Source organism: Aricia agestis, chromosome 6 (assembly GCF_905147365.1).
Source record: "Aricia agestis chromosome 6, ilAriAges1.1, whole genome shotgun sequence".
NCBI lineage: Eukaryota > Metazoa > Arthropoda > Insecta > Lepidoptera > Lycaenidae > Aricia > Aricia agestis.
The window spans coordinates 7,141,568-7,157,794 of record NC_056411.1 but is presented as its reverse complement, the minus strand read 5'-3'; the positions used below and the strand labels follow the sequence as shown (position 1 = coordinate 7,157,794).

General features: G+C 35.7%; 1 protein-coding gene across 1 annotated transcript; it reads right to left on the bottom strand.

Moving 5' to 3' along the window:
• Positions 1–499: 499 nt before the first annotated feature.
• On the bottom strand, positions 500–4,908 carry LOC121727835 (odorant receptor Or2-like). Its single transcript, XM_042115860.1, has 5 exons — positions 4,118–4,908; positions 3,692–3,788; positions 3,254–3,358; positions 1,086–1,241; positions 500–556 (listed from the first exon to the last, which is right to left on the bottom strand). Exons 1-5 carry the CDS (start codon positions 4,906–4,908, stop codon positions 500–502), a joined length of 1,206 nt encoding a protein of 401 aa, XP_041971794.1.
• Positions 4,909–16,227: the final 11,319 nt, after the last annotated feature.

Here is a 16,227-nt window from a genome sequence, read left to right as displayed (position 1 = left end):
GTCGCGATCACCGGTTCTCTTATGGGGCTTGAAGAATTTATAGTAATTTGGCTCATTACTTTTTATTGTGCTAAAAGTATAAACAATTACCAAAAAAGTGCAGTGACTTGTATGAGAATCATATGAGAAAAGCGGTCACGAGTTTCCGCCGTCAACCGACCCGCGGCGTTGCCGTAGCTTAGCAACGATATCCAAGAGGCCTATTGTTTTAGATCGTTTTATTGACGTAGATGTTGCTATATAAAGCGGTGAGAGCATAACAGTATATATTAAGTCTATGGGTGTGAGTAATTTTCGTCAAAACAACATGGCGATGTCTCAAAACTTCGTCAATGCCAAAAATCGGTATGAAATATTATCTTAAAAGTGACTAATACTTTAAAAAGTTTGAAAACACTTTGTTTTCAAATATTTTTCTGCATAACCGCATTTTTCCCTACCTACCTCTATCTTTTGTGTGTGGTATAGGTGACACATTTCTGTAAATCAGAACTAACTATTACTTGTTTTGCTGTTGACTCAACAAAGTGTAGTAACTGTAAGCTCCTTTGAGGATCTGAAAATAAAATACAGTAATCAGTAAGGCTGGTCATTACGCAGCAGATTATTTATTTAATAATTAATATTCTTACAATAATGAAGTTTCCATATACCTAGATACCGGAAATATTGTCGTAAAAGACATGTTGGCGAAAATAAATTTAAAATACTGTATTTAAATATACAAAATGTCCTTTACGATAATTGAAATTTCCGGTACCGATATGATGTCAAAGCAGGCTCGATACAATACATTACAAAATGCAGGCTCTATGTTCTTATAAGAAAGGTCTGATCAAAAAAATAACCATTCCACGGCTATCGCATACATGCATAGAATCACGCACCCAGGGCAGGAAAATAAGAAATGTCTCAGATCACATGTAATTCAACAAACATGTGATCTGTGGCTTTCTTATTTACTGCCCATGGTGCGTATACTATAATTTTTCTCATCGACGGAGGCGGAAAATGGCAACATCGGTAAGCGAAGAAAGTTGACGTTTTCCGCCCGGAGGTGAGAAAAATGTTTTTTTTTTACTTACGCTTACAAAAGTAGCAACAGTAAGATTCGTGAATGGTCCAGCACTGAACACGATGGTTTCGTTGAACTGTTTGCTCAGCATGTTCATGTCTCTTTGTCTCCGTACAGGCATGGTATACCATCTGCTCTCGTAAGGCCCTCGTAATAAGCTCATACTCTGGAAAGTTTCGACACATTTAAGTAATAGACATATTATAAGCCATCCTTTTAACCCCTAATATTTCCAATGGGGAAGATTTCATAGTCAGAGGGCGCCACGCGTATGATCTATTTACATTCTATGGTTCCGAGCGGTTCATACGAAATATTTTTGTATAACGTTTACCTGTGCCACGTTTACCTGTCTGATGTTTACCTGTGCAATGTATTGTACCTGGAAATTAAATCAGCTCAAAGAAGAATTAAAGAAGAGGGGTGCTTCCTGTAGTGGAAGAAAGGCAGACTTTAGTAAATAAATTACTACAGTACAAGAGGTTAGTAAATAAATTACTACAGTACTTTATATTTTCTTGGTGAATGTTTTTACTGATTAACATTAAACTCTTGACCATAATTCTATGAACCTTTATTCACTTCGTTTATTATTGTTTGTGAAAAACAAGTTCTAAGCTATCTTCTGCTTTTGTAGGTTTAAGAAACGTATGATAGAAATTTTAACTTCACTGATAAATCATGTCCGTCAGAACCAGTACAAACCGAAGTTATGGTCATACCAAAAGACGATTATTATAAAGATATAAACAGCAATAAACATCAAATCCAAGAGTATTTTGGAGAGTGAGTATATTAATTCATTTAATAAACTTTTTGTACCTATAAAAGATCATTTTTAATAATCAGGAAAAAAGTTTGCTGTGTTACTCTACTTACTTAATTTTAATTCTTTCAGATGCAGTCAATCATTAATAAAGGGGAAAAGTTTATACGAGAATAGAGATACCCTCTTATATTAAGAGCTGTCTCGATAAATGATTTTACATAATATATAAAAGGTTTTTGTAAAGCAGCAATGAAAAAAACTCAGTATGAGGTTAATACTTATTAAATTATTATACAAAAATGGTATATTAGAAGAGACTAATTGTGAATGAACAGCCGGATCTGGAGTTAATTCACATTGCAAGCATGTTGCTACTGTGTTGTTTGGTACAGTTGATATGATTGAACATAAAACTGTAGTATTAGAGGAAGTGTCCACTCAAAAGCTATAGAGTTTTCATCGCCCGAAGAAAAAATATTCTTCCTCACCTCTGAAAGCACAAAATTTACCATACAAAAGAATTAGAAGAAAAGTTTTATAATAATTTTCTGTAAAATGATGTCCACAAAATCGTAAATATGAAGATTGCGATTTCGCCAATTATGGCCGTTTTATTGCTTTAGCCCACAACCTTTTCCTATTTTTATCTTTTGGGAACAAAAGATAACCATTTTCCTTGCATCCCGGCACTGCACACTTTGTCATTTTTATTAGATTTATTATAAAAACGTCAAAAAGATCTCAAATGTAACGATGCACAGATAGGCATAGCGGATCATAGGAATCGCGACACCTAGCGGAGAAAAATGGCAAAAATCTTCCCCATTATAGTTAGCAATTTCGTTCGCATAGATATTTTTTTAAGTATAAAATAAGGGGGGACGTTTTCCCCCTTATTTTGCTATTTTTGCTTTCCATCAGGACTGACACGTTGGTCACCTAATGGAAAGCAACTACAGTCGCCCGTGGACACTTGCAACATTAAATGAGCTGCAAGTGCGTTGCCGGCGTTGAGGGAATACGCTCTCTTCGGTCGTATTGGTCCAGTTATTTCGGTTATTTCGTTTGAACTGTGCGCTTTTCTGGGATGAAAACTACCATGTATTTTTTCCTAAGACTCTAGGAATATCTCCATACTGAATTTCATCAAAATCGGTTCGTTGGTGAAATCGTGAGAGACTGACAGACGCACACACTTTTTATGAACAGGTACTACACATAAACGCCTGTTTTAAATCCGTTTGTACGTTTGCATGCACATACCGTTTTTTATCCTGTGAAGGTATACGGTATACCGTATATTAATTTACGTACCGCATTTATGCGTAGTTTGCTTATCGTTGGAAGCGGAACAAAATGTACATTCACGTAACAAACGGGGTGTAAAATATAACAAATTTGTTACCCACCATATAAAACACTTCATTACTGTGCCAACAATACATAAACAATTGCGCGACGCCAAATATTAAATACTCCGCCGTTATCAGCCGCTGCAGCGCGCTTGTTTCAATCTGAAACAAAGACTGCACATTGTACAAAATATTATACAGACAAATTTTCGGGTGCGAAATATATCACATGACGTCGCAGTGCTTCCTTCATCCACTACATCTTAGCGGGCCCCTAGACGATCAATGTTATTGTGCAATATTACGTATTGTGCAATATTATTGACCTTATAGGGTTAACATTGAACGCGAGCTTTTAGTCTTATTGTCAAATAAGTTGTTCAATAAAATATTGTTCAATATTATTACACTATTTTCATTCACTATCTAACTATCTGTCCTTAAAGACGAGGGCAATTATACAAAAATATAAAAAAATATCTAACAATGACTTACATTCAATTGATATGCCGTGGAACAAATCATGACGGAGCAAACGAAGACGTAGAGTAACATTATTGGAGATAAGCAAGAATCAAAGAGGCGGCAGTACCTTGAAACATTATAACTATTAATAAAAAATATTTAGCCCTAATATGTGCAGTTTTAGCCATATATCAATATTAAAAATGTGAAATTCTGCCTGACTACCTTTCTGCCTGTCTCTATGTCTATTTATTTCCTCTTTATTTTAAAACCCACGTAGTACGTACAAAGTTTGATGAAAATAAGCTTGAAGGTTTCGAGTTAAAAACAGTTTTTTTCCTCGAAATCTTCAAAATAAGTCAAGAAAAACCCTTCTGGAAAGTACATAGAATTGTTTAATTTTAGCGATTTCAAAGCGATACGGGCATCGTCTAGTTTTCAAATAAAATCTCTCACTTGATCAATTCTATGTGTCTCCTGTGACAGTCTTTCAAGCGATTCGAGCGCTCTTTATCATCCCTCGAATATTCCCCGTCAAATAAACGCGCGCTATCAATCCTCAATAGCTCCAGCTCTCCTTTGAAGAACACCATAATGCCGATCGCAGTCGAGTCAAACGACGTAATCCAACCTCCACCGTATATCGCCGCGTAGCTCTGATAAGCACAGGCTACCAAATGACCTGGCAAAGTGTTTTTATTGAAAGGCAACCAGGAACTCACAACCTGAGCGTAAGGTTCCGTTCCATTCCTTACGTTGATTCGGTAGGATTCAATAAAGAAGTACTTGTAGACCGGTTGAATCATAACAAACACTACTGTAGTGTACATCAGACAGAAGTATAACACTGACATTGTCCTGCAGTGCTTAGTGTACTTCTGTATAACTTCTTTTTTCTTCGGATGGTCGTCTACCCTCTGAGCGATGTCCGATTTAGTGACGTACTCAATTATCTCTCTCCAATGGCTCTGGAACAGCAGGAAACTGCGAACTTTGCTCACACTGACCGTAGCGAGTAGCGTTATCTTCAGATTGTTTAGGAGCAAGTTGATATCACTCTTTACAAACCAAATATCTACCCATTCCGTTGCGGTAAAAATTATGACAGTAATGTGGAGGAAAATATAAACGTATTTCCATAATTTGTGACTGGGCAGGAGCAGTCCCCAAAATTTTAATGATTTCACGTTCGGACCGAGCAATGGAATATTCGGGTCTTCCAATTTATTTAAAAGTTTTTGTAACATTTTAATGAATTGGAAAATCAACTAGGTACCAGCTCGCGGAGAATTGTTCGAAATGTCACTCTAAAAGTTTTCCGTAATAGCTTTTTATAATCCGACACTTCATAAAGTCGCTTTAAATTAGTGATGCTCCCGGTATTTTCACGTATTATTTTAAAAAGTTTTTAGAAAATATGTCGACAAATGTCGACAGATGGTAAACGATGTCAACAGCTGTGTCTATGCCGTAGGGCTTACGGTGCTGGAAAATTTATCACAGCTTTTCTGATGAAATGAAACAGTCCAAAATTAAAATAAAATAACGAGTAAGTATCAAATATTTTTATTGCTATTTTACTAATATCTAGAATAATATTTTAAAGCTTTTAAATTACCATACAGAAAAACCACTCAGACATGTTGTACATTTTATGTTTGAACTAAAGTATGAGACGTAATGTACGAGAAAGAATTGAATGTGTTTATAAGTGCAATATTTAAAACAACTTATTATATTAGGGGATATCGACAAAGGTATCGATAAATTATATACACTACCTTATTAAATATTTTATTTGTCAATTATTTTAATAGGTAACACAATATTTGTAACACTGTATTGGTTTTAATTATCGCCAATCACATTTTTATTGTATAATGGATACAGACGATAATAAACAACAATTTTCTTGCATCATTTATTACAATTAATGACGACTTTACTTTGATTGACACAATAATATTACTGACCGAAAGTGTTTTCAAAAGACGTATAATATTAATATGCATGTTAGTTAAACTATGTTCTAATCATAAAGTTAATATACTAGCGGAATAGAGAAACAAAGGCCTGAGCAAGAGAGATGTCACTATCTACAACTGCGAGGTAAAAAGAGACGTGTAATACATGACAGCAGCACTCTTTTTTTGACGTCTAGTCGGCACGTGCCGCACGTTGACAATTTAATCTCATAGAAATCTTGAACATGGTTTCTATGAGATTAAATGCATGCTTGTTGTAAGTGTATACGTATACACTTACAACAAGCTTACACAGATGAAACCAATTTCGGTTTCATCTGTGTAAGCTTGACAGCTCGAGATTGTTGCTCTATTCCGCTAGGTGTATTAACTTTATGGTATATATACTTTAATGTCTACACATATGACAGAAACAAAGAAGCATAAGTAATATAACAATAACCTAACATAATGTGAGTTATGCGCACCAGTTAATTTATTGTGTGAGTAACCGTTTTTTCCGCAATGAAAACTATCGACTATAAACTACTCCAAGTACAAACCTATTTATATTTTTAAGGGTTTAAGCGTGACATACAGATATATTACAAGTACTTTCAGACAGATTATATAAATAGACATAACATCTATTTAATATATCGATTGTACAGCCATTTTCGAAGTAAATTGCGCACATACGTCAAAGAATGCAAAGAATACGAGGCTTCTCGGAAACCATTTATAATTTACCGTCGAAATGAAACTGGATGTAGTTCCTGATGTATGTAAATGTATTCACTTCATTTGACGTCTGACAAAAACACAGTTTTGCTCTCTCTGCTCAATGTTTGTCCCGGGAATACCTAATTTAATAAAGAGCAAAGATGTTTTTAATAAAGAAAAGGTTTTGGCGCTTTGCCATTGCCGTTGATTTGCCGTGTGTGAACTTTTTGCAAAGCTACTTCGAAACACTGGCTACGGTAATCCATACTAATATTATAAATGTGAAAGTGTGTCTGTCTGTCTGTATGTTACCTCTTCACGCCCAAACCGCTGAACCGATTTTGCTGAAATTTGGCATGGAGATACTTTGAGACTCAGGAAAGGACATAGGATACTTTTTGTCCCGGAAAAATGTACGGTTGCCGCGCGATAAACAAATTTTGGCGCAACGGAGTTGCGGGCGTCATCTAGTTGAAGATAATATTATGTCAATTACTAACGCAGTTACTTAGTGACTTACGTTTTGCCGTAATGTTAATATTTTTTTGTCAAAGTCCTAATTAAATTACTAAGATGTGAAATGTCTGAGTGCAGCTTTGTAAGACATATTAAAAAGACCTTTAGAGCTTAGTAATAAATTCAAAGAAATCCGGGTTCTCTCTGCTCGATATTATAATATTACATAGGCCATCTAGAAAACCTTAGTTTTATGCTTGCTGTCCACTTCTTAAAATTTTAAATTTTCGAAAAAGCAATATTGTAGTTTCCCAGCAAATAATGAAGAATTACACGACTCATATTAGTCGTGTTCGTCTATTTTTTTTAATCAATGCATATAAGCAAATCTAATATTGCACGTGTCAACAGCAGAAAACGAGGTCGTGTGAATGCGCCGTTATAGTATAGGTACACAAACTCAATAGACATAAACACAAGGATCGTGCGTAGATTTCGCGCGAGTTTGCCGTAGAACTGCTACGAAAGCTAGCTACGATCTACGCCATGGCTACGACAAAGGCGCGGTGCATCGAAACTATAGGATTGTAAGCTAAAATCATAGGATTTAAAGCTTTTATTGCGGGCTTTGTTCGCGGCAACCGAATTAAGAAATTCCGTAACGTAAAACACCTGTCACTCCGGCATAGTGTTTGTGTGCATGCCACTATAAGTTTGCGAATTATAATTGCACTAGAGATCGCCCAATGGTCGAAATTCGACCTTAGTTTAACCAACGACATTAGGACTACTAACTATATTTGGTAAAAAATATTGACTTTATCATATTTTTTTCAACTCTTGTCTATGGGACTCAGCAGATCTCAGACTGGCCGTGTAAAAAGGCCCATTCACGGCAGGACTGCACGGCAGTCCTGCATTGTATGGGCCTCACTGATTGGTTCACACTCGGTGTTGCCGACCGGAAACACCGAGAGTGAACCAATCAGTGAGGCCCATTCACTGCAGGACTGCCATGAATGGGCCCTTTAAGCATTGTCTAATAGTCTCTAAGATTCAATAAAAAAAAAAACTATAATCCATTTTCAATTTGTCAACTTGTTGTCAACAGATTTCAATCTATACATATAATAAAACTGTAGAAATGACAATTCTGTACATTAAAGATATCCAAAAAATAATAAGCGGGGGTTGCTACTACTGTTGTGGTTCAAAACTGTGGTTAGTTTTTTGTCTGTCTGTCTGTCTGTCTGTCTGTCTGTCTGTCTGTCTGTATGTTTGTTCCAGCATCACACGAAAACTACTGATCCGATTTGAATGCGGTTTACGCAGATATATTTGTCTTCTCCCAACTTAACATCTGGTGTACAAAATTTTTTCCCCCACCTATCCAAGGGGTCAAAAGAGGGGGTAAGATTTTGTACCAAACTTTTTTCTTTAACACGAAAACTACTGATCCGATTTGAATACGGTTTTCGCAGATATATTTATTTTCTTCCAACTTAACATCTGTTGTATAAATTTTTCCCCCTTCATCCCTCTAAGGGGACCAAAGAGGGGGTCAAATTTTGTATCAAACTTTTTTCTTCAATGGACTAACTTCATATTATTAACTGTATTTTCCAATTTAACATCTGTTGTATTAAATTTTTCCCCACCCCTTTAAGGGGGCCGAAGAGGGGGTCAGATATTGTATCAAACTTTTTTTTTAACATGAAAACTACTGATCCGATTTGAATATGGTTTTCGCAGATATATTTGTCTTCTTCCAACTTCATATCTGGTGTATAAAATTTTTCCCCCCTACCCCTCAAACGGACCAAAGAGGGGGCAGATTTTGTATCAAACTTTTTTCTTGAATAAACTAACATCATATTATAAACTGTATTTTCCAATTTAATATCTGGTGTATAATATTTTTCCCCTCACCCCTCTAAGGGGACAAAAGAGGGGGCAAGATTTTGTATAAAACTTTTTTCTTTAACACGAAAACTACTGATCCGATTTGAATACGGTTTTTGCAGATATATATGCCTTATTCAAACTTAGCATCTGCGCCGTTGGAAAAACATCATGTTTCTAAAGGAGATTTGCAAGAATATTCGTATTGTACACGATTTTCGAATTTCACGTGAGCGAAGCCACGGGCAAAAGCTAGTCATAAATAAAAGAGTATAATTATTCGTAAATCGTATGTATAGGCTTGTCACTCAAAAATCTATCATTTTTCCTAGTGTGTGTGTTGTAGTGTGTGTAATGTTTTATTTGTTAAAAATATGTATGATAAAACCATAATTTCAAAATAATATTAGATTCGATGCACTCCTTCCTCAAATAAACTATAACTGTGCAAAATTTCATTCACCTACGTTTCCTCATTTTTCGTGAAAAGGGATACAAAGTTTTTGGCTCACGTATTAATATATAGATAAGTTATGTGTGCCACACGTATTTTTTTCAATTATTTTTAAGGTTTTTAAGTTCAATAAAACCATACTAATAATATTTTAAATGCCAAAGTGTGTCTGTCTGTTACATTTTCATGCCTTCAAATTTCATCAAAATTGGTTCAGTGGTTCACCACTGAACCAATTTTGATGAAATTTGGCATGAAGATATTTTGAGTCCCGGAAAGAACTTAAACGAATTTCCATAATCGCGGTAATGGCCTAACATACAACAAGATAAAATAACAAAATATGGACAAGTAAAATATCAAAGCCTGCTTTTTTATTTAATTTATTTTCTAAATGTATAATTTACTTAATTATATAATTTAAAACCAATGAGGTAAGAATGTTTTTGTAATGCTGCGATACAGTCTTATTCGCAGACTTGGTTATAAATACAATATTATATCTGGTACTTGGTTCAAAAATATGTTATTTTATATGTTAATGAGGAACAAGATTGATAACTTAACCTTTTATAATACGAATAAAAAAATAACCTAACTATTATAATAGTTAGGTACTTTTATGTTATAGGTACTTAGAAATGGTTTCAGATTTTATGCTAAATCTTATGTTACTAACAAATAATTAGTTACTTAGTTTTTATGTAAAATCTTATGTTACTAGAACAAAATATAATTAATGTTACTTATCATAAGTAGGTACATTAATTACTGTAAACATAAATATATTTAGTAATGTATATTTATTAATGAATATTTTATCCAAAATATCATTGCTTCATATCAGGCATCAGCCAAAACATCTACTATTATATAGATCACTAGCTGTCCCGGCAAATGTTGTTTTGCCATATAAATAATTTTTGGTATGAAAAATAGATGTTGGCCGATTCTCAGACCTACTCAATTTGCTCACAAAATTTCATGACAATCGGTCAAGCCGTTTCGAAGGAGTATGGCAACGAAAACTGTGACACGAGAATTTTATATACTTATTAGATAATATTGTATGTCTCCAAAAAAATAAACTCTGGAAAATATACTGGGATGTGCCAACATTGTGATTTATGTTACTCGTAATAAAAGAAACAATAATAATTATTATAAACACAATATTTATTATTGTTTATTATACTCTTAAAATATTTGTTGTGTATATTATACTCTTACAATAATATCAAGATGAAAAGGAGTCATGTAAAGGGCAGACAGAATAAAAGGGTTTATTTTATGTTTTTCACATCAAAAGATGTAACTTGAATCTTGCAATACACGATAAAAGTTCATTTACTATATTATAAATATTAATTATTACAACCAATGAATGAATTTAGAAATTCTCGATTCGATTTCAAAAAGAAAAGCTTTTTAAATTATAAAAAACCTGGTACACTATTATTTTAGATATTATTGTAAATTGTTCAAGAGAAGTAGATTAAGAGAAATCTATAATCTGCTAGTAATATCTACCTGGCTAATAGAAGAAGGCTGGGAAAAAAAACTCTTCTAGCCTAAAATTAAAAATAACTATAAGCCTCCTTAGCCTCAGTTTGGGTAATAATGTGTATTTAAATTTCAAAATATAATCACAAGGTATGCCGTTTGTCTTCACGAGTCTTTTCCAATGTATCAGACATTGCAGACCATGACATTCGCTATGAAAATAATTTTATTAGTAAGGGAATCCAACAAAAACAGCATCAAGTTACTCTATTATCCATAAATTGGGATAATAAGCTAGTTATAGATAATAATTGCTTGTTTCAGCAGAACATAATGATAACAGTTATGTGTAACATTAATAAGCACTCCAATCAGCTTTCGTGGAGTCTGCGTAATCAATTAGCCGAATAAACAATCAACATCTTCGTTAATATAGAGCAGGGGTCACCAAATGGCGGACCGCGTACCGCATCCGGACCGCCAACCCATTGTGTGCGGACCGAGCATGTTCGAAGATGATCTTCGTTTATCTTAGGACTTTAAGAGGAGTCCACACCGACCTTTTTTCCATACAAACGTTGTCTCCTGTTTCCTCCCTGGATAATGCTAGTAGAGTTATAATTTTTTTCCTGAATATCTACGGCCACTAATACAATGTCTCTATGTTTTCATTTTTTTCATAATTTAATTATTAAATAAGATATGAACGTTCAAAAACGCAAAAAAATGGCCAGATTTTCCGCTGTGTTCAAACGTCCAGAAAACAGATTTGGCTAGATTATACAAAAAAAAGCAAAACATAGGAACACAGCTCAAGCCTTTCTTTAATATTTAGTGAAAAAAGTACTTAAATCGGTTAAGCTTTGGAGAAGGAATCAGGGGACAACGAATCGTTGATTTTCTGGATTTTCTGCAGTTGTCTCTATCGCGTTCTGCGGTATAGGCTTGAGGTAAGGGAGACAGCTATAGATATTACACGTACTTTTTATTTATTTCTCTAGCCCCTGGTGTATCCTCTTAAAACCTCCAGGATTTAATGTCAATATCTATAGCCTGCAACAATATTTCACTCCAAACTTCAGAGAGATAATTAGCTACAAAAAATGGTTACATTTCTCATTGATATAATAAAAAATACCTATGTAATTTCCGTAATTACCTATGTTTAATTTTTTTTTTAACGGACCCCGAGCGAAACTAATTGGTGACCTCTGATTTAGAGTAATGTAGAATAATATTAGCATTGGAACTAAATCTTAATGTGAACATGACTATCAAAGTGGTTTTTTTTGTATTGATTTTTGTTTTGGGCTGTACATAAAAAGGTACGTACCGTATCATTTTATGTATGTACGAGCTTCTGCCCGCAGCTTCGCTCGCGTTAAGAAGTATTATTATATGTATACAAACTTTAATCCCCTATTTTAACCCCTTGGAGGTAGAATTGATCAAAATCCTTTCTTAGCGGATGCCTACGTCGTATCATCTACCTGCATGCAAAATTTCAGCCCGATCCGTTCAGTGGTTTGGGCTGTGCGTTGATAGATCACTATGTCAATCAGTCAGTCGGTCACCTTTGAGTTTTATCATGTACGAGCTATTGCCCGCAGCTTCGCTCGCATTAAAAAGTATTATTATATACAAACTTTCATCCCATATTTTAACCCTTTGGGGTTGGAATTTATCAAAATCCTTTCTTAGCGGATGCCTACGACGTATCATCTACCTGCATGCCAAATTTCAGCCCGATCGGTCCAGTGGTTTTGGCTGTGCGTTGATAGATCACCATGTCAGTCAGTCACCTTTGAGTTTTATCATGTACGAGTTTTTGCCCGCGGCTTCGCTCGCGTTAAGAAGTATTGTTATATACAAACTTTCATCCCCTATTTGAACCCCTTGGGGTTTGAATTTATCAAAATCCTTTCTTAGCGGATGCCTACGTCATAACATCTACCTGTATGCCAAATTTCAGCCCGATCCGTCCAGTGGTTTGGGCTGTGCGTTGATAGATCACTATGTCAATCAGTCAGTCAGTCACCTTTGAGTTTTATCATGTATGTATGAACCGTACAGATAAAGGATTAGCAAAATAAATAGGGCACATAGTATTGGTATCTAATGTACTATCAGAGAAGTTGATTCATAGACAGATGACAGACCTGCGTAATTTGGTTGCGTTATGTCAAATCCAGCCGACAGATTACGACCACAATAGAAATAAGTCTACTGTTACGACTAAAGTGCGACAAGACTTTAAATTAACGTGGGCGGGGGCGCTGCTGGTAAAGGAGAACTGTCAAAAAACCGGCCTAGTGCGTGTCGGGCCACGCGCAATATAGGGTTCCGTAGTACCGCTAGTTTTTGAAATTTTTTGTATGGTCAATGAATGTAGGTGCATTTTAAACGTGTTTTACATAACTAACAACATCATCTCAGTTACGTTCAAAGGAATTTGAACGAAAAATTCCTTTATACTTCGCCGAATACATTTTTTTAGTTGATCGACTATTACTCATTAACTTATGTAGTATTTTTAGCCGTGATAATTTTCCTTTTAAATTCAGCCTATTTCCTACTCCCGTGAATTTTTCACATTTCCAGAAGCAACTGTTTAGCTGGTAGAACACTGGACTCTAACGATTTTTTTCAATTTAAAACTTAATATTTCATAAACGGATCCGTAAATCGGAAAATGATACATGAATACTCATAATATTTTTAAAAAACCTATTCAACTACACCCCACACGATGGGGTGGACGCGACAAAAAATTCATCCCAGTTTGATGTGTAGGGGAGGTACCATGAAAAAAAATATTTTTTTAAGATTTATATGTACCATTTTGTTGGCATCATTAATATGTGCATTTATGCAAAATTACAGCTATATAGCTCCTATAGTATCTAAGAAAAACCGTGGACAGACAGACGGACAGACAGACAGGCAGACAGACAGACAGACGGACAGACCGTAACTATAAGGGTTCCTTGTTGACTACGGAACCCTAAAAATGACGTTTTTGTATGATGGCAGCGTCAGTTCCTTTTTCGCCACGTTCATATAAAGCCTTGTACTGTATTAATATTTAATTAAGCACCGCCATTGGCCTATGAATATTTTTTTTCGATGGCACATTAGTACAGACTAAAAATGTTATAAATATAAATGTTTTAAGTCGAAGAAATTCGACCGCATTTATGAGGATAACAAAATAGCTATACATTAGTGGCGGAAAGAAACTAGTAGCGACTTCAGTGGCCAAGTTCCTTCCTGTTCCTCTATTAGGCTATAATAATTATATAACGCCTCCGTGGTCTAGTGGTTTAGAGCGTAGCTCGTGGGTTCGATTCCCTCGTTGGAAAAATAATATTATTTCCAAGTTTGGTTAGGACGATGCAGGCTGATCACCTGATTGTTTGACAAGTAAGATGATCCATGCGTCGGATGGGCATGTAAAAAGTCGGTCCTGTGGTCCTGCGCCTGATCTCTCGCCAGTCGTGTCGGTGTTCCATCTCACTGGGTTATGAGATTGAAATGAATAGAGAGTGCTCTTGTGTACTGCGCACACACTTGGACACTATAAAATTACTCTTGCGTAATAGGCCTAGTTTCAATGAAACTGGCCACCGTCACCGAAACCGGTGTGGGGAGTTTTATAATCAATAATTATATAAAATATTGACTTTAATTAATTTCTTTATCGCTAGAGAACCGTAAAATTTTCCGAGATAAAAGTTTTCTATGTCCTTTCTTGAGACTCAAAGTATGTCCATATCAAATTTCAGTAAAATCGGTTAGCGGTTTCGGCGAAAAGCGGTAAGTGCCCCTTTACACGAGTGACTATAACAGCACGGTTTACGCTGCACGGCAAAAATCGACTGTCATGGCAATTCGGCATGTGGCGTATTGTCATTTTACGGCCATTCCCAATATTTCATCTATCTCTGGTTTTGCCCTACTAGAGATAGAAATAGCTCACATTAGACATTAGAGACATATATTTTATGTCAATTCAATGTTAGCTGCGATCGGTTGTATGTCAAACCAGAGATAGATTGAATATTGGGAACGGCCGTTAGACGATAAAGTTAATATACCTAGCGGAATGGAGAAACAAAGGCCTGAGCAAGAGAGATGTCACTATCAGTAACACTGCGTGGTAAAAAGAGACGTGTGATACATGACAGCAGCACTCTTTTTGACGTCCAGTCGGCACGTGCCGTACGTTGACAATTTAATCTCATAGAATTCATGTTCAATCATGCTTGTGTAAGTGTATACGTACACATATTTTTCACACAGATGAAAACCAATTTTGGTTTTGTTTGACAGCTCCAGATTGTTTCTCTATTCCGTTTGTTATTGTGTCTCTATTAGGTATATTAACTTTATGTTTCAGATAGATTGTATTTGACGACCTCTTTGGCTCAGTGGTGAGCGCGTTGGTAGCTCAAGCCGGGGGTTGCGGGTTCGAATCCCGCCGACGGAACAAAACGTTTTTAAAGTTCCTGGGTCATGGATGTGTATTAAATATGTGTATCATATAATAAAAATCTTAAATGTATGTATAGTATAAAAGTATTAAATATATTTCCGTTGTCTGGTACCCGTAACACAAGTCCTTCAGGTACTTACCACGGGGCCAGACTGACGTAGTGTGAAGCGTCCATAGATATCATTATTATTATACTCGTAAATAGTCGATTCTCGCCGTGCGTCGTAAATCGTGCGGCTATAGTCACCCGTGTAAGCCACGCATAATGGACAGACAGATAGACACACTTTCGCATTATTAGTATGGATTGATAACTAAAATCCGTTAGCAAATATTTACAGGCTACAGCATACGTTTCCATACAACGTCGTATACAAATCCGATGTCATTTGGAAACTCGCAACGCTTCGCCGCCTGTCTGTGTGGGCATTATCCGTATTTAGGTATGACACTAACAAGGGTATTTTCTACCCCATCGCGCAGTTGTTTCGGGCTCGACCTACACGGAAGGTTAATTGGACCCCACGCATCAATATGGGGAATTGACAGGACGGTGATCCGGCGAGTCCGATCCGGATATAATACACAAATGTTTTGGCTGTAGGGTGGGTTGGCTATGTCACGTCAGTGAAATGTCAAAACTTATCGATATTTTTTAAACGGGCAATTGGCCCACGACATATTCCCACCACTGCAACTTCTGTGTCGCCAGGATCGACAATGGTAACCAACCACGAAAACCATTTGATATGATCTCAGGGGTGCTCGAGGGACAAGCTAAGTAAGTCTTGGGACCCGCAACGAAATTATTCAGAATAAATGTAGAAGAAGTAGGAGATATCCAGTTTCCCTCCCCAAACAAAGCGGGAGACAGCCAAATTGTAATGACAACGGGGATTGTCCATTTTTTTTTTTTAATTTTGCTCATTACAAAAACATTTCGAGGAATAAGGTCAGTGATCGTTTTTCTGTATATAAAAGAAAAAAATACCCATTAGTTACTTATATTTTTGAACAAATATGTTTAACCTTAGTTTGACCTTCAATATAATAATTATAATAATTCACA

Bases quoted from the DNA above. Each gene is read 5' to 3' on its own strand.
- LOC121727835 (XM_042115860.1), bottom strand. From the start codon at position 4,908: ATGTTACAAAAACTTTTAAATAAATTGGAAGACCCGAATATTCCATTG. The intron at 3,789-4,117 runs GTGAGAGATTTT...TAATGTTTCAAG, and splicing joins AGACACATAGAATTGATCAA to GTACTGCCGCCTCTTTGATT. The intron at 3,359-3,691 runs GTAAGTCATTGT...TCTTTGTTTCAG, and splicing joins CCACGGCATATCAATTGAAT to ATTGAAACAAGCGCGCTGCA.